Raw genomic sequence first — 17,164 nt, forward strand, 5'->3', positions numbered from 1 at the left:
AAAAGCAAGAGGCAATAAGGGAAAATGAGCCTTCAGGGGAAGAGGAGGTCGTGAGTAAAGTGAAGGGGGAAGCGACAGAGTGTAAGGTGATCCATGCAGCATGAGGAGCAGACAAGGGACTGACTGATGCCCCACAGGACTGTGCTGCAGTGCCCATCACATCTTAGACCAACCGGTGGCCGCTACGAGGAGGTGGGGGGCAGTGCTGCACACAGCTGTCACACTCTTAGCCAAAAGGTGCTGTGGTGGCCCAGCGTAGAGACCGACTTGGTGAGGGCTGTGCCTGTCCCTGGTGACATTTCAAAGTGAGGGGATCGTGGTTGAAACTGCTCTGAGAGTGGCACTAAGGGCCCCCGTGGGGATGCATTGTGTGAGACTGGGTGTACCAGCTGGGAAGCTGGATGTCTGCAACCTTGCCTGCACTTATGGCAGGGAGGGGTGCAGTGGGGGGTCAAATAACAAAATTCCCAGGAGATGTAGCAGGCTGGGAGTTAGTGCAGAAATCAGTACCTACAGGCACAAAGTGTAGACAAGATAATGAGATGAAGAAGAAGGGAATCCAAGGCCCTTTCTGGAGCTGGAGGGCAGTCTGTGGAGGCAGTTCCAGATTTACCAAAGAGACAGCTTCGGCTAGGGCGACCCCATCAAGGCAGGCATCTCCCCACAGAGTGTGACAAGCTCAAGCTTTGATGACCTTGTCTAATGTTTGCCATGGGGAAACCTGGCAAGAAGCTCATTTGGTTGCAGAAGAGAGGTGGGTTAGTTTGTGCTTGGTGGTCCCCTGCTGTTTCATTTTTGAATTAAGCATGGGAGGAGGCACCTTAGTCTTTCCAGTGCTGAAAGCCTCTGAATGTCTTAATCAGGCCCTGACTGGCAGGCATGCGCCCCGCCCCCTGCGCCCCCCTCCACGCCCCCCTCTGAAGTCCCCCTCCGCACCCCGGTAGTAGGCAGAACTGGGAACTGGGCTCCTGCCCTGGCACAGCAACCAACAAATGGATGAAGGGCAGACCAGAGCCCTGTGCTTCCACACGCAGGGAGTGTTTTCGGGAGGGCAGTGCCAGCAAATGGAGAAGGGGCTCTTGACTTGGGCCAAGACCACACCGTGGAGACACATCAATGCTGGCAGGCTGCCCTGTGACAGAATTGCTCAGGAGATGGGCAGAAGGTCTCCGAGGTCCTCCCTGCGATAGGAGTCAGCTGTGGCCTGAAAGTGCCAAATGCCTGCCTTGGAGATGGTGGGCCTACTACCTGTGGCAGGACTCAAAACGGGGGACTCGGCAGAGTGCAGAGCAGGAGGGAAGCACGTGTTAATTTGGGACCCCGAGCCAGGAGGAAGGAGAAATGCTCTGCCTTTGGGCTGAGATTACAGAGGCTGAGCAGTAAGGTGTCGCTGAAGACACCATCGGCCAGCAGGCTCCACTGGGACAAGTGCATGCAGGGCTGCCCGCAGGGCAATCCTGCGTGGGAAACAGACTGCCCAGCCCACCTGAGGCTGGCTTGGGAGAAAGGGGGGACCACGTTAGCAGCTCTTTGGAAACAAGACAGAACCCCAGAGCCAGCAAACAAAGCCCCAGCGGGGTGAACGTTGCTGGGGGTGTGATGTTGCAGCAACCACAGTCACATGCTGGCCCATCAAGGCAGCAGGGCCTGGGAAGGGGCAGAGTCCCTGGCAGGCACCCGTGACTACTAGTCAGCCCAAACTGTGGGGTGGATGAGTACAAGCAGGAGAGTGGCAACCCACCTGCTCCCCAAACTCCAGGAGAAGGGAGGAAAAAATTGAAAAAAAAACCCTAAAAATTTGAAATAAAACTATGCTCTATATGGAGGAGGGCAGTCAGAAGGCAGAGCACTTGTACACAGCTGATGCCCAGGGAGCAGTGGCCCAGAGTCACATCCCAGGGAGACCAGGAGAGGGCACCGAGCTCAGAAGCAGCACCGCCCAAAGGAAGCTTCTTGTCCCCTCTGTTAGCCAGGGCTTTGAGGAGGAGAACCATTTCAGGACACATCAACAACACGCGGGGAACCTGGCTTTGGTGATGCAGGGGCTGAGGCTTGCTGGGAGGGGTCTGTAAATGTTGGGAGGGGGTGGTGGAATGAGTTGCCCAGATTCATGGAGTGGTTCAGTGTGCAGGGCTGTGTTCTTCCTTTCCTCCAAGGGGTGCCAGGGGCTTGGAGGGCATGAATATGTCTCCTGATGGATGGACCAGCCATGGCCATGCCACGCCCCTCAGCATCTGCCCTCCCACCCCTTCGGGGATTCACGGAGGCCTCCACTGTCCCCTTCCTGGATCCCACAGAAGTACCAGGGATAGGGCAGAAAGGAGGTTCTGCCCTTCCTTGGCCAGAGGAAGCAACGGCCAAGCCTTTTCACTCGGCCAGGAATTTGAGCTTGGCATCCCAAGGAAGGGAGGGGGCCTGGAAGTAGGTTTCACAGCTGCTTCTCAGGAGAGAGAACAACACAAAGCAGGCACTCAGCAAGTAGCAACTGTTACTGCTATAACTGTGCACTAACTTGTGCAGGGATGGGTTGCCCTGTGGCCCCCAAGGATGTGTAGACAAAACCTCAAGGATACTGACCTTCCTCTCTAAGAGGCCAGCAGGCGAGGAAAGACAACTTCATCGAGGGAAGGATTCCTCTGCATCAGGCACTGTGCTGCCTGCTTCACAGGTGCTGTCTCCTTTAGTCCTCCCAGCAGTCCTTCTTAATTCCACCCTCCACCCCATTCCCCTGCCCCAGCCCCGCCCCCAGCCCCTTCTGGAAGCTTATCCTGAACCCTGCAGCCCATCTCTTCCACTGCCTCCTGTGGGCACTGCTAGGCGGACATTCTTCAGGAGCAAACGCCCCAGTTAGTTAGCACTGATCATGTATTTTGGGCTTCCTCTTCACGCAGACTATAAACTCAAAGACAAGTACCATGTTCTCGTTTTTGCCAGCTAAAGCACACAGCTTTATTGGTGATACATAAAAATGCAGACTTGGTGGACGAGGCTGAGTCAGTACAACTCATAGAAGGGGAGTGTACATTTTTTGCTGAACAGGTTTACCATCCATAGGCTCGTGAAGAAAAGAGAGTAAATGAAAAAGAATTCAACCTACGCAGCAACCAATGCATTTTCGGCACAAGCTCCCATATGGGTCTGGTCTCCACAAGACGGTCCAGCTTAGACAGGGAGACCACCACAGGCAAGGCATCCCTTGTCAGGCTAGAAAATGTTGTCCTTTCACCACACAGCTGAAATGATCCCTTTACCACAGGAAGAAGGCCGCAAGGGAGCAATTTACAATGCGCACTGCCTGCAGACTGCAAAACCAAGAGGTTACTCAAAGCTCTGTGGGAACCCCTGCCTGGCCAACAAGAGAGTGGTCCTGGATTTAGCAAGTGTAACTTTCACCCAGAGATATGGCTACTGGCTAAGGCTGGATCTTCAATAGCACCCACTGCAGAGTCTTTGATTGAGAACACAAGTGTGTGGTTCACTGATCGGGTTTTGGTTCGGGGTGGATCAGTCCCATCCTGTTGGAGGGGGCCATTTAAGAGGCCGGGATTTCTGGGAGAAGCTGTCTGTTTGCGTTCCTGATAAAGAAGGACAGGAAGGAGAGCAACATCTGGGCTCCCAGCAACTCCTCCGCCAAGACTGGCTTTTCAGACAAACCCATCAAGGGTTTCACAACGTGCCCCTCAGCACATTCACTTCCCTCTGGTATCAAAGGAAACTTCAAGTCTGAAACGGACTTGGCAAGCATGTTATTAATAACTGTCATGATTATTAACAAATTTAATCCGGCCTGCTGCAGAAATGAGTTGCAGCAAAGTGACACAGTCTCCCGACACACTTCGTTGATGTACATCTTAATCTGGCCCTGATTTTCAACACTGGCTTTCAAGTTATCCAGGGCACAGAAAGCCTCAACAGCAGGGTCGGGAATAGGGATCGCGTTTCCAGCAATGGAGAGGCTGGCCAAATGACTATTGATATCGTGGCTAAATGAAAAACCAGTGTCCCTGGGCTGAGCTAACAACACTTTTCCCTGAATGAAAGGGCACTTGGAGAGGCCAAGAACACAACTGAAATTTTTAAAGCTTTGAGCACTCCAAGTATTTTTACGTTCATAAGGGAATGGGCGCTGTTTTACCGGATGTGTTCGGTTGGCCTTGCCCCCACCTGCAGGCCTGTCCTCGGTGCCACCAGGGGCCCCAGGTTCATTCCAATCCCCATCCTCACTCCAGGGCCGAGCCATAGTTGTGAAATCAAACCAAATCTCGGGCTCCTCCTCGTCAAGCTCCTGTTCATCATCCCATTCCTCCTCCTCCTCCTCCAACTTCTCACTGTCATCTCTTCCTATGGTTAGTTTGTAAACGCAGTAGCAGGCACCTGCCCCAATCATCAGTCCTGCTGCCATCCAACCCACTTCCCGAGCCCGGCCCATGCTCAGGTCCGTGCCAGCCTGGGGGCAGGACAGGAGAGGGCCTTGCTCCACCTGAATGAAGAGTGTTCTTAAGGCTCCACCTGAATGATGGTGGAGGGGAGACGTCTTCAGTCTATATCCCAGGCTCCTGAGGCTCTCTTGTGATGAATCTACGGGTGAAAAATAACATTAGGACTTTGGGCTGTGCCTGGATTTGTGCCTCACCAGGCAGACAGAGTGGAGTTTGAGTTCTGGTTGAGAGAGGTGGATTATTTGGCAACTATTTCTTTGTTCTTTTCTGTCATCCTCTGTCTACCCTCAGGACCGACCATTTCTCTTCCAGGGCCTACAGAGAAGGGCAGGAGGTGGGGCTGGGCTGTGACAGCCAGGAGGGTGACAGGAGAGGCTAACCCTCAGGTAGTCTCCTCCACCACACCCCCACCCCCAAAGACTCAGAGGCAGTCTCTCCCACCAACCTCTACCAAAGTCAGGTAAATTCCTTCTCCTTCTCTTGTCTTCTGTGGTCAGTGCGCCTTCCACAGTGATTGACGGACAGACAGTCTGGCAGAAGGACAGATGGAAAGACAGCCGCCTTTGGGGAAGTGAAAGTGTAGTGGATGGATCAGTACTGAGAACACAGGTCCCAGTACCCGCTTTTCTGAATTTCCAGCCTTTGAGTTTAAAATATTTCTCACACCCTCCTGACTTTCCTAACGCGGGCTTCCCCGCCCCACCCCCCTTGGCGTCCGCCATTTCCCCAGCAAAGGCCGCCACACCCCTTTCCCTGCACTGAAATGGGAGGGGGTGTGGAGAAAGAAGGGGCCGGGAGGGGGCGACTCGGACCCGGCCCGCACCGATCCCAGCACCCCCTCTGCGCCATCCCCACCGCCACCCCCACCCAGGGGCCAGGGCTCATCCCACCTTCACACCGACCTGCACGGTCCCAAGGCACTTTGGTCCTTCGCTCGCCGCGACTTTCCCCAGCGACCTACTGGCCAACAGATCTACAAACCTGCAGACAGACGGGGGACCGAGGGGACGGAGTGCTTGGTGGACGGAGCAGCACTCGGGACACGAGTGCCCTGATTGTGGAACCTTTCTTTCCTCGGAGTCTCTGTACCAGCCATTCACTCCCCTCACCCGCCGCCCGAAGTCCGCCAGTTCTCTCTACTAAAATGGGCATGGGGGGGGGGCGGCGGTATTTAGAAAGTAGGCGAGAAGGGGACACAGCCCCCATCGGCCCGAACGTGGATCCGTGGCGCTCTTGGCCTTCTCCCATCCCATCTCCCTCCAAGCAGAGCCCACGGTCATACCGATCTGCACGGTCCGGGGCTACTTTCCTTCTTCCCTCACACGCCTGCAGTGTGATAGGGGGCTGGTACCCAGACGGAGGCGACTAGCAGTACTTCTGCTCTAGGCAGCTCTTGGTCACGTGACGACCACGTCACCAGTGAGCTCTGGCCCCCAATTTCCACTCCCACAAGCAGTGCGGCAGGCGCCAGCCTGCCCCGTACCTCCCCCCATCACACTGGGCCCTGTCACTCTTTTCCTCTGTAACAATACCAGAAACCAGAAGTGACCGTGGCTCTCTGGTGTTTGCCTTTGCCTTTCTCTAATTACAGGAAGGGGCAGCATCTTTTCCTGGGTCTATCATTACTTATACTTCTTTTTGGGGAAATGTCTTATCCTTTCCTTGGCTCTGAAGTTCCTGTCCTCTCTTTCTTAATTTTTACCCTTTCCCACAACCAGTCTCTGCACCAAAATTAAGCGGAGGGGTGGGGAAGAAAAGCCCAAGTAGCAGTGAGATTTTTGTTCGTATTTTTAATATATTTATGTTCGCTTTCGTCGGCCCTTCCTTTTTTTATTGATTCAAGCTACACTATTTTGTAATCAGAAAATACAAATATATATATATATATACGTATATATAACAAGATTTCCTAGTTAATAAGGAGGCCTCATCGATTTAAGCTAATTTATACCACACTGAAAATATTTTCTTCTGACTGCACAGGAAATAGCAGCTTTCAAGCAGTATATTAAAATTTAAAAACATATCATTACAAACAAAGCCAGTGTGCTTTCAATATGATTTATAAATTGACGGATAAAATGAATCTATAGTGAAGTGGTCAGTGCTTTAATTGTGACCAGTTTAGTTAAGTGAACCACTATCCCTTCTTCCTGGCTGAACTCCTGGTGTTAGGCGTCACACGATTGAGATCGTCAGAGGGGACTGCTGGATGGCTTTCATTCTGGCTTCAAAGGACAGACTTTCTGCAGACCCCAAATTTAGATGAATCTTACAAATTAGTAACTTCACAGATGAGCTTGCTTTTCATTCAAATGTCTTTATTTAAATCTATTCTGAAGTTTCATGGTGTAACCTATAAATCATCCAGAAATTAGAGGATTCCCTGCTATCCCATTGATGAAAATGAGACTTGGTAGATGGAATTTTCATTTCATCATTACACTGGAGAAATATCTCTGGTATCTGTCATTCGTGCACTGTATGTCCCCCTAGCAGCGGCTAGTGTCCAGCATTTTCCAGTGGAAATAGTAGTTAGAGTCTGTGGGTGACTGTAAATCACTGCGACAACCCTTGAGATCCGTCATTTTTCTCTCACAAAAGGCACGGTTTACAGGATCCCAAGCAGTCGCCAGGGGAAAGAGTCCTTTCCATTCCCTGCCTTCTGTTACAATTTTACTGCACCACCCATACAAGCCCCTCAGAATAATCCCAGAACTCAGGGACAAAGTATGCAGAACTTAGTCCCCAGACATTCAGCTGTCCCCGGTGGGGAGTCATACTCTAAATATAGTCCCTTCAGGCAGCCTCTTTCTTAGAACGCTGAAATCTGACACCCCAGCAGGAAGCTCCCTGTGTGAGGGGCCCCAGTGTGGGGGAGGCCCTTTCAGGAGGTGAGCCAGGAAGCCCAGAGTGCCTTGCTGGTGAAAATTCAGAAGTCAAGAACATGTCACAGCTTTCTGGTCTTCCTCAAACTTTTATAGACCAAACAAACCAGTATTACAGCTCATCTCTCTAAACCCCTACCTTATTTGTTTTGCCATCATCTCCTTACACCATTCTTTTCATTGCCCTTTATTTGCTTCTCCGAGGCAAGTGAATTCTATTTATGAAACCTTACTAACAGAACTCGCAGATTCAACTGTTATCATTCAATCTTTGGCTGCTAAGAACTTATATAAGTGGCTTTTATTTATTTTGAATATATACATTAGAAAGAACTAAGGAGTATGTAAAGCTTAAAAGAGGCAGGTGCTTCAGTGTCATTGACGTGGCTTTCCAGTAAGAACTCATTCTCACAACTCAGCCAGCCTTCAAGGACAAAAGCTCCACTCTTACCGCTCCTCATTAGTAAAAAATATCTCTCCCCTTTGGTATATTTTTCAGTTATTCCACTGTATAACCCCTGACCATCATTCTCCCAGGCTGTCAGAACTTTTCTGTTTGGATCCACTCCCTCTCTTAAACTTCCTAAACCCCATGGGAATGATAACACTTTCAGTTCTCTTACTTTGTAATTTTGACCCACAATTCCTACCAAGGAACCTGGAGACTAGCATTTTTAAAAAAATTATTTTATTTATTTATTTTTGGCTGCGTTGGGTCTTCATTGCTGCACGCGGGCTTTCTCTAGTTGCGGCGAGTGGGGGTCACTCTTCCTTGCGGTGCGCAGGCTTCTCACTGCGGTGGCTTCTCTTATTGCAGAACACGGGCTCTAGGCGCGGGGGCTTCAGTAGTTGTGGCACCCAGGCTTAGTTGCTCCACGGCATGTGGGATCTTCCCAGACCAGGGCTAGAACCCTTATCCCCTGCACTGGCAGGCGGATTCTTAACCACTGCGCCACCAGGGAAGCCCGAGACTAGCATTTAAAATCTACTTTTCTCTCCGTTATAAATCCACCAACAAATATTTATTTAAGGACATGCTATTTGCCTGACATAATATTTCAACAGCAAAAATGGAAAATCCTTAAGCAGTTCTTCAGACGAGCCTTCAAAAGACTATGTGAAGCCACTGCCAGAAAGAACCTTTTGGCTTAAATCAGTATATGGTCACATGTGATGTGTGATTTATAAAGTATCCAAAAGCAGAAAAGGATCAGCAGATGGTAACACTAATGGAATTTTGGAGGGTGAAAAAAATAAATTATAGAAGATTGTTATCTTAAAAAGCTGTATTACTTTTTGTATTGTGTTATTTGTTTTTGTGTTGTATATTAGTTAATTTTGTTTAATTGCAAGCAACAGAAAGCAAACCTGTTTAACTTAAACGAATGTTGAAGACCAGCATCAGCTCTGAGGTGTCTAGGTAGAAGGAATTGATATATGGTCTTTTCAGGATGCCATACTTCCACTGATTTTTGGTTTTCTATCTCTGCTTAAGGTTTAAATTTCAGTAAGAGAGTATTGAGTTGGTCTGTTTTGGGCACAATGCCCACCCTTTTGCTGGGGAAAATGACAGGGCATGTAAAATGTAAAATGCACTTCCTTTCTTTTCCCAGAGAGAAATGTAAACTGTTTCAGATGTTATTGTTGATTTGCAGGAGACCTTTAACTACTTTGGATATGAATCCTTTGTTCAGCTGTGACTGAGGTGCTGGGGGCCTATTTGCCACAGCATGCTTTAGTTTTCACTTTCACATTAAGTGAACGTTATAGAGGTACAATTCTGAAATGGTGACGCACAAGGCTGTCTTCTAAGCTAAAGCTACTTGGCTTCCCTGACAAGATTGTAGACAAGGTTGCATCTACAGTTCAGTCTTGTTCTCATCCCTTCATGATCAATACCTGATTTTGTCTGTACGATGAGAGCAGATGCCTCTGTCAAGGAAAGACTCCCATTCATAGAGACATACATAAATCTATATCTGAATGCCCAAACCCATGGATCTTTGCATTCTCTCCATGTAAGAAGGCCACAAGGGAAGCTAAGTCTCACAAAGGAATGACAACTGAAAAATTTATCCTGAGAAATACAACCTTCAGGGGTACTAGAGGTTTCTGTCAGTTTTACCAGCTCATTCTCTCCCTGTTGACAAGCTACTCCTTGGGAAGCCACAACCTCAGAAGGTTGTGTGGTGAGCCTGAAGTCAGAGCAAGGGCATTGGTGCATGTTAAGAAGAGTCTCTCAGCTAAGAAACTTGAAGTACACTTATGCATCACGGGGATGGCTCTGCCAAAGAAAGCTCTTTTTTCCATTCATCTTCGCCAAGACTCCCTCTCCTCCAGACAGTGCTTGGGTGGGAACTATCAACACTTTCCTCTGACTCTCCTTTTCATATATTCCTGTGCTTAAATAAGCCCCCTTGTTGCACATGATCTTTCTCCAAATACAGAATCATATAGTTGATTTGGTTTCTGCTTACTAAATTTCAGTCATATCCTGTTCACCTTAAACGTACACAGTGTTGTATATCAATTATATCTCATAAAACTGGAAGAAAAAAATAAATTTTAGTCATATCCTAGTACTGTCTTCCAGAAGTTACATCGATATGAATTTCCCTGGAGTTTTGCCTGTTCCCCAACTTCCCAGACTCTTGATTTACTCCCATATGGTCTGTGGATCTTAAAATTTATACTCAGATAATAAACTTATATCTTAAACATTAGGGCATATCCCACTGTAGACCCCGTGTTCTGACATTATTTTATTATTTTTCCCACTCTTAAATAGTTTTCTCATTGCTGACAGATGAATCATTGAGTTCATCAAAGCAGTCAGTGAAAAGGTTTCACACTAATTGCTAGATTCCGAGTTCAGCAAATTTTGTCTTGGTCTCAGTGTTCCTCTAACACCTATTTCATTTAAAGATGATACTATTTGTATATTTTGTAATGTTCTTTGTCTGCCACTCACTTTGTCAGTGTGCGTGCCCCTCTATCTGACAGACATCCACAACATAGTTGTGATTTCTACTCAACCTTTTCTGTGTCAGTGGCTTCTGAGGTCTCCATGCCTCTTCCCTGCTAACTGATGGGAGTAAAAGGCTACTGTTTAGAAGACTGGCCTAGTCAGAAGATTTATGTATCCTCAGACACACTGATGAGCTCATTCAGGATTGTGTTATGTGCTAGGCCCCAGAAGACATTAAGATTGCTTTGAGTGAAGTGTGTAACACTCCCTGCAAGTGAGAAAATGTGGGACTTTTGGAGGCCATCACCCAACATCACTCTCCAACTCCCACTCTTTTTTTCTTTCTCAAATGAAAATAGCTTTACAGCAATTCTTTTCTCATAAAAAGAATGTAGGCTGGGGGTGGGAGAGGGCAGAACTGAAAGAACAAAAAAGCATTAAGAAAGAAAAAACCACACTCACTCCAGGTCTCCTTTTCTGATGGCTTTTTTTTTTCAGATCTGGGACTAGATTTCAGAGGAAACGGTAGACATTTGTAGCTGGAAGGTGGGGAGGTGGAAGGAGAGGTTGCTGCCCCAGGAGCCTAGGGAAGGAAGAGGCAATTTTTCAAAAAGTACAAGTGGCCAGTAACCCCAGGGGAAGATGCTGTCCCTTTCTGGTAATCAGAGGAAGGCAAACACAACTACAGGGAGATGGGATTAGCAAAGAAGAAAGAGTAACAAGGCCTGATATGGGGGAGGGAATGGAGGGGGGCGGGCCCTCTTCTGCCGCACTGCTGGTGGGAGGGGAAATTGGGGACCCGAGTTGGTGGATGACGTAGCTCTCACGTGACCAAGAGCTGACGTGTGCAGAAGTCCTTCTTGTTCTGGTCGTTGTTCCCGTCTGAGTACCAGCTCCCCATTGCCCTGAGGGCGAGCGGGCCTGCAGCAGAGGCAAGAAGGAGGAGGAGAAGGAAATTGTCCCGGATCCCTGCAGGTCAGTGCCTGGGAGATTCCAGAAGGTGGGGGTGGCCGAGGGCGCAGGGCGGAGACCGTCGCGAGTCCTGGGGCGCCTCCATCGTCTCACCCACTCGCCGCCGGCTTTCCAAGACATCTGTCCCGCCCGCAGCCCATTTCGTTGCTGCGAAATGGTGAGCAGCGGGGTGTTTGGGGAGGAGCTCAGAGATTGGGAGGTGGGAATCTGGTGGAACCGAGGCCATAATCTGGAAAGGGAGCTGCGGCCTGGGTGTTTGCCCCCAGTACTCCAGGACAGTGCCGGCGGGGAAAGGCTGGACATGGGGAGGCGGGGGTGCAACGTGATGTGTCAGCAGAACCCCGAGAGGGGTTATAGGGGTGGGAAACCTTTGACAACCAGGCCTCCGAATTAGGAAAGAGTTTTCTGTTCTGGGGACCGGTCCGTCCACCAAGCACTCGGTAGCGGCTGTTTCCAGTTTTTCTGTGACTGTGTCTTCCTGACCATGGCTCTGTGTTTTGTGGGTCCGAGCCTCTCCCGGGTTGCCAGTCTTTCCGTAGGTTGCGGCACTACGCCAGGCTAGAGAAGAGGAAGGAAATTAACCCCGATCGGTGAAGGTCGATTTGAGGGTAAGACCAAATGGGGACCCTAACCGGGGCGGTGGTGGGGGTGGGGAGAAACCAGAGATGGCAATAATCTAGGTTGGGTTTGAGTCTGAGTGTGTTTCTTGCACTCCCGGGACTGTGGCGAAATGGCGTGCGATGTGTGTGTGTGTGTGTGTGTGTGCGCGCGTGTGTGTGCGAGCGCGCGCGCGTGTGTCGCGGGGGGTGGGGTGGGGGAGAATGACAGAAGGGAAACCTATCAGATAGTTTGTTCATAATCCTCTTCTCTCAACAGCATTTAGTCCCCATGTTTTCGATCTGTCATCCTGCAGGTCTGCTGTAGCAGGTGGCACCACTTGAAAAGAGGGAGGAAGTTTCCTCAGATCAGTAGAGGTCGGTGTGGGCGTGGGGGCTGCTTGGAATGGGGGAGGGGTTGGAAATCGCCCGCGGTTGGACAGGCTCACCCAATCCTACCTTATTTCCCTAACATCCCTCCCATTTCAGGCTAGGGAAGGGGCAGGCACATGCATGTTTTGGATGGCATAGAGAGGTTTTGTTTTGTTTTGTTTTTTTAAATCTGACAACCTAGATAGGTGAATCAGGAAAGCAAGGAATGAACAGTCAATCCATCAAGGCTTCAGTTCTCACTGGCTCTGGTCTCTCTGCAGATTGCAAGGGTTGTTGGGCGTGGCACACCTCCAGGGGAGGGAAGAAGGGGCAAACTGCCTGTCTGAAGGAGGTTAGTGCAAGGTGCCACTCCCTGGGAACACCCGAGGTTGGGGTGGCTGAGGGCCCAGCGGACTATGGGCTCCGTTGCCTTTACCTAGGCTTGGGGAGGGGGTGGACTGCGGAGGGTAGGGGGAGAGTGAAATGAGGAAAGAATTTGTTAACAATCTACATTTCCTGCCAAGAACTCATTTACTTATCCCTCTGTGCAACTCTCTGCATGGGACAACACAAGGAGAAGAGAAACTCAAACCCCTTTTCCTTCCTCCACCCCCTAAGGTCCGCCTCCAGAATCAGCTGTTGTGGCCTTGAAGAGGCTGAAGACAATCATCCTCCGAAGGCCTGCACCCAGGCCAGGCCCATAGCCCTCCTCCCCCAGCCTGTGACTACTGTGTTCCTTGGTCCCTGATATCGTCAGGGACGATTGCATGGGCTACGCCAGGAAAGTAGGCTGGGTGACCGCAGGACTGGTGATTGGGGCTGGCGCCTGCTATTGCATTTATAGACTGACCAGGGGAAGAAAACAGAACAAGGAGAAAATGGCTGAGGGCGGGTCTGGCGACATGGATGATGTTGGGGACTGTCCTGGGGCCAGGTACAATGACTGGTCTGATGATGATGATGACAACAGTGAGAACAAAGGTATAGTATGGTACCCACCTTGGGCCCGGATTGGGACTGAGGCTGGGACCAGAGCTAGGGCCAGGGCAAGGGCCAGGGCTACCCGGGCTCGTCGGGCCGTGCAGAAAAGGGCTTCCCCCAATTCAGATGATACTATTTTGTCCCCTCAAGAGTTGCAAAAAGTTCTTTGCTTGGTTGAGATGTCTGAAAAGCCTTATATTCTCGAAGCAGCTTTAATTGCCCTGGGTAACAATGCTGCTTACGCATTTAACAGAGATATTATTCGTGATCTGGGTGGTCTCCCGATTGTTGCAAAGATTCTCAATACTCGGGATCCCATAGTTAAGGAAAAGGCTTTAATTGTCCTAAATAACTTGAGTGTGAATGCTGAAAATCAGCGCAGGCTTAAGATATACATGAATCAAGTGTGTGATGACACAATCACTTCTCGCTTGAACTCATCTGTGCAGCTGGCGGGACTAAGATTGCTTACGAACATGACTGTTACTAATGAGTATCAGCACATGCTTGCTAATTCCATTTCAGACTTTTTTCGTTTATTTTCAGCAGGAAATGAAGAAACCAAATTTCAGGTTTTGAAACTCCTTTTGAATTTGGCTGAAAATCCAGCCATGACTAGAGAACTGCTCAGGGCCCAAGTACCATCTTCACTGGGTTCCCTCTTTAATAAGAAGGAGAACAAAGAGGTGATTCTTAAACTTCTGGTCATATTTGAGAACATAAATGACAATTTTAAATGGGAGGAAAATGAACCTACTCAGAATCAATTCAGCGAAGTTTCACTTTTTTTCTTTTTAAAAGAATTTCAAGTGTGTGCTGATAAGATTCTGGGGATAGAAAGCCATCATGATTTTTTGGTGAAAGTAAAAGTTGGAAAATTCATGGCCAAACTGGCTGAGCATATGTTCCCAAAGAGCCAGGAATAACTTCTTGATTTTGTAGTTTAGAAGCAACACACATTGTAAACTACTCCTTTTCTCCACCTTGTTTATATGGTAAAGGAATCCTTTCAGCTGCCAATTTTGAGTAATGAATATCATATTGTATCATCAACGCTGATATTTATCTGAGTTGGTCTTCAGGTCTAAGCTGGATGAATGAATATCACTACCTGTTCTGAAAACAAGTTTGTTGCTTTTTATCTCACTGCCTAGATTGAAATATTTTTACTATTTCTTCTGCACAAGTGACAGTGAACCAATTCGTCATAAATAAGCTCTCTCCTGTCATGGGCATTGACTTAATTTGTATATCATCAATAAAGTTGTGTGCTAATGCTGGAAAAAAAAGAAAGAAGAAAAAGAAACCATCCTTGTCTTTTGGTTTATAATCTAGTTGGAGAGATAAGAAACATACAAACAAAAAGATAACAATATCTCAAGCATATATTCATCGTCAAATATGTGCGTTCAGAGCACAGAGGAAGCAAAGGTTTCTGTGGGATGCAATAGTCAGCTACAGATTTATGGAGGAAGTGGCCATTTAAAATGAGTCCTCTATGGGATAGGTAGTTAGGGCATTCCGTATGATGGGAGTGACGGGGGACTGGTGTGAGAAAGGCATGGAGGTAGGAAGTCTTCCTATGACAGTAAGGGGGAGACTAGTCTGCTTAGAGTGGAGAGTGTAAGGATGGGAAGTAAATAAATTTGGAAAACTGGCTGAAGCCAGTTTGTGGAGAACTGTTTGAATATTATCCCACTGAACACTGAGAGCCAGTAAATAATTTTGACTAGAAAGAATAATTGGAATTCATATAAAAGTTCCTCTCTCACCCACTGTGCAGTGTGCTTGAGGGTGTGGCAAAATGGATCCTTTCAAACCCTGGTGGTAGGAATGAGCTTACACTGGCTCAAGGTTTGTGGAGGGCCATTTTGTAATACATATCATAAGCCTTAAAATATGTAAACCCTTTGTCCCAAAGAAATAATTGATTCATTGGCCAAAAACTGTATGTACAAGGCTGTTCATCCCAGCAATGTGTAAAATAGTAAAAACTGGAACCAACTTAAACAATTTAGCACACTGGATTGGTTAAATAAATTAAAGAATATTCACACGGTATAAGATAAATATGTCACTTGCAATCCATATTGCCAGGGAACGATATTCATCATGCATTGTTAAGTGAGAAAGGTAGGTTAGATAGCAGTATTCATAGTATGATTCCACTTTTTTGAGAATATAAGACGTTTAAGTAGACACTAAAAACTCTGGAATTACAGACACCCAAATAGTAACAGTGGTTATCTTTGGGTGGAAGGATAGAGTAATCTTTACCTTTTTACTTTTTCTTCATCTATGTGTTCTTATTTATCTAAAACAAATACTGATTTTTTCAAAAATTTTTGAAAAAGAAGTGTTGGGAATGGAGCAGGTGATTGGAGCATGTACTGAGTGGAAAAAATATTTAGATTAAACATGAGATGGGTTGAAGTTTTCTCTCTGAAATAATAGATGAGTGCTGAAGATGGGGCTCGTTGTGAGGATTAAATGAAGTAATACATGGGAAATACTTAGAATGTTCTGGCACATAGCAGTTAATTAAGAAAAGTGAGCACGCTTAATTCCCTGGAATTCAAGGTTGATAGCTTTTTTGGTTGACCTTTGTTTCGCTGGGGGCATTCTTCCACATGTCAGCATCATTTAATAAATAATAACAACAATAAAGTTTAGCACTTATTAAGTGACCACTGTGTAGAGTGATGTCATTCCTGCAAGGCAACTGTTACAATAATTTCTCAAAGAAATAGGGTTTTCTTATTTCTAAGGACACAAAGTGTTTCATCAGACATGATCTCACCCGCCCTCACAACATATTCCTAGTCAGTTTGGAGATCTTATCCTGCTTTATACATGAGGCCAGGAAAGGGTAAAATGTCTGTTCAGTTATGATCTGGTTTTAGCCTCAGGCTTCCATATACTTACTCTAATGTTGCCTATAGTCGACAAAAGGACCAAGGACTGGTTAGCTTAAAGTTGTTGGGTATGGTGACCCTACTGAATCATGAACACGTGGGGGCTAATTTGACATCATTTTTAAGGATGGGATGAGGGTAAAGGGAACTAACTTTTTTCTTGCTCTATTATTAGGCAGGAGAAAAGGATTTGGGAGGGGAAGCCTAATCCATTTAAAATAAATTGAGTTTGAGGTAACTGTGTGACATCCAGATGGATACACCCTATTGTCACTTGAATGTATTGATCTGGCGCTCAGAGAAGACTAGGCTATAGATACAGATTTGGGGGCCACTGGAGGATGAATGATAATTGAGGACATTGGAGTGGATGTGATCCCCAGAGAGAAGGTGCAGAGAGTAAGAGTGGAGGGCTGCAGAAAGAACTGGGTAAGGGACTGTGGCAGCTGGGGAGAGAAGCATAGAATTGCAACTGTGGATACCCTTCCAGACACTTGTACTATCCATATACCTATATATTCTATACATCAAATTGGATGATACTGTAGATGAATTTTCAGAGCCTGATTTAAATTTTTTCTATTTTTCTACTAAAAATTATTCATTGGAGATACTTAAGAAAATAGAGACAACAAGAATAAACTTGTCCCCTGACCCGGATCTGTATCTTGAACATCTAAAAAATATTCAGATCAAGCCATGTTGAACTTGGGGTGCTGAGTGACTTTTCTACATGGGGTGAAAAATGAGGTCAACTTGCGTAATAAAAAGCCACTGTGCAGCAGGGGCACAGGTCTGACCAGTGTCCATCTGCTCCTGCAGGTCTCTTTTCTCATCCCTTCCCATTCTTCTTCCCTCTCCCTCCCTTGCACTTGTCTTTTTTATTTCCTCCTTCTGAGAGACCATTGGCAGTAGTCTCTGTGCTTCTGTGTCTTTTGTGGATGACCATTTAATCCCCATGACACCAGGTCATGCACCGGTGGGCATTTGATACAGAATAATATTTGTCATTGCTGTGGTAATACGGTGACCT

General features: G+C 47.4%; 2 protein-coding genes across 9 annotated transcripts; one reads left to right on the plus strand and one right to left on the minus strand.

The window, feature by feature from the left end:
* Positions 1-2,918: 2,918 nt before the first annotated feature.
* Positions 2,919-5,867, minus strand: LOC105748760 (protein ARMCX6). Of its 4 annotated transcripts, none has more exons than XM_049705223.1 (4): positions 5,722-5,867; positions 5,342-5,420; positions 4,891-5,000; positions 2,919-4,578 (listed from the first exon to the last, which is right to left on the minus strand). In XM_049705223.1, the coding sequence occupies exon 4, from the start codon at positions 4,427-4,429 to the stop codon at positions 3,533-3,535; it is 897 nt and encodes a 298-aa protein (XP_049561180.1). In that variant the 5' UTR covers positions 4,430-4,578; positions 4,891-5,000; positions 5,342-5,420; positions 5,722-5,867; the 3' UTR covers positions 2,919-3,532. The 4 variants fall into 4 exon arrangements, with proteins under 4 accessions (XP_049561180.1, XP_033268332.2, XP_049561181.1 ...); XM_033412441.2 differs by having other exon boundaries at positions 4,885-5,000; XM_049705224.1 differs by having other exon boundaries at positions 5,330-5,420.
* A 5,221-nt stretch (positions 5,868-11,088) lies between these two features.
* Positions 11,089-15,903, plus strand: ARMCX3 (armadillo repeat containing X-linked 3). 5 transcript variants are annotated; one of them, XM_012538145.3, is made up of 5 exons: positions 11,089-11,270; positions 11,796-11,875; positions 12,144-12,241; positions 12,517-12,587; positions 12,854-15,903. In XM_012538145.3, exon 5 carries the CDS (start codon positions 13,003-13,005, stop codon positions 14,140-14,142), a length of 1,140 nt encoding a protein of 379 aa, XP_012393599.1. In that variant the 5' UTR covers positions 11,089-11,270; positions 11,796-11,875; positions 12,144-12,241; positions 12,517-12,587; positions 12,854-13,002; the 3' UTR covers positions 14,143-15,903. The 5 variants fall into 5 exon arrangements, with proteins under 5 accessions (XP_012393599.1, XP_004283549.1, XP_004283548.1 ...); XM_004283501.3 differs by having other exon boundaries at positions 12,181-12,241; XM_049705221.1 differs by lacking the exon at positions 11,089-11,270 and adding an exon at positions 11,287-11,424.
* Positions 15,904-17,164: the final 1,261 nt, after the last annotated feature.

This window comes from Orcinus orca, chromosome X (assembly GCF_937001465.1).
Source record: "Orcinus orca chromosome X, mOrcOrc1.1, whole genome shotgun sequence".
Lineage (NCBI taxonomy): Eukaryota > Metazoa > Chordata > Mammalia > Artiodactyla > Delphinidae > Orcinus > Orcinus orca.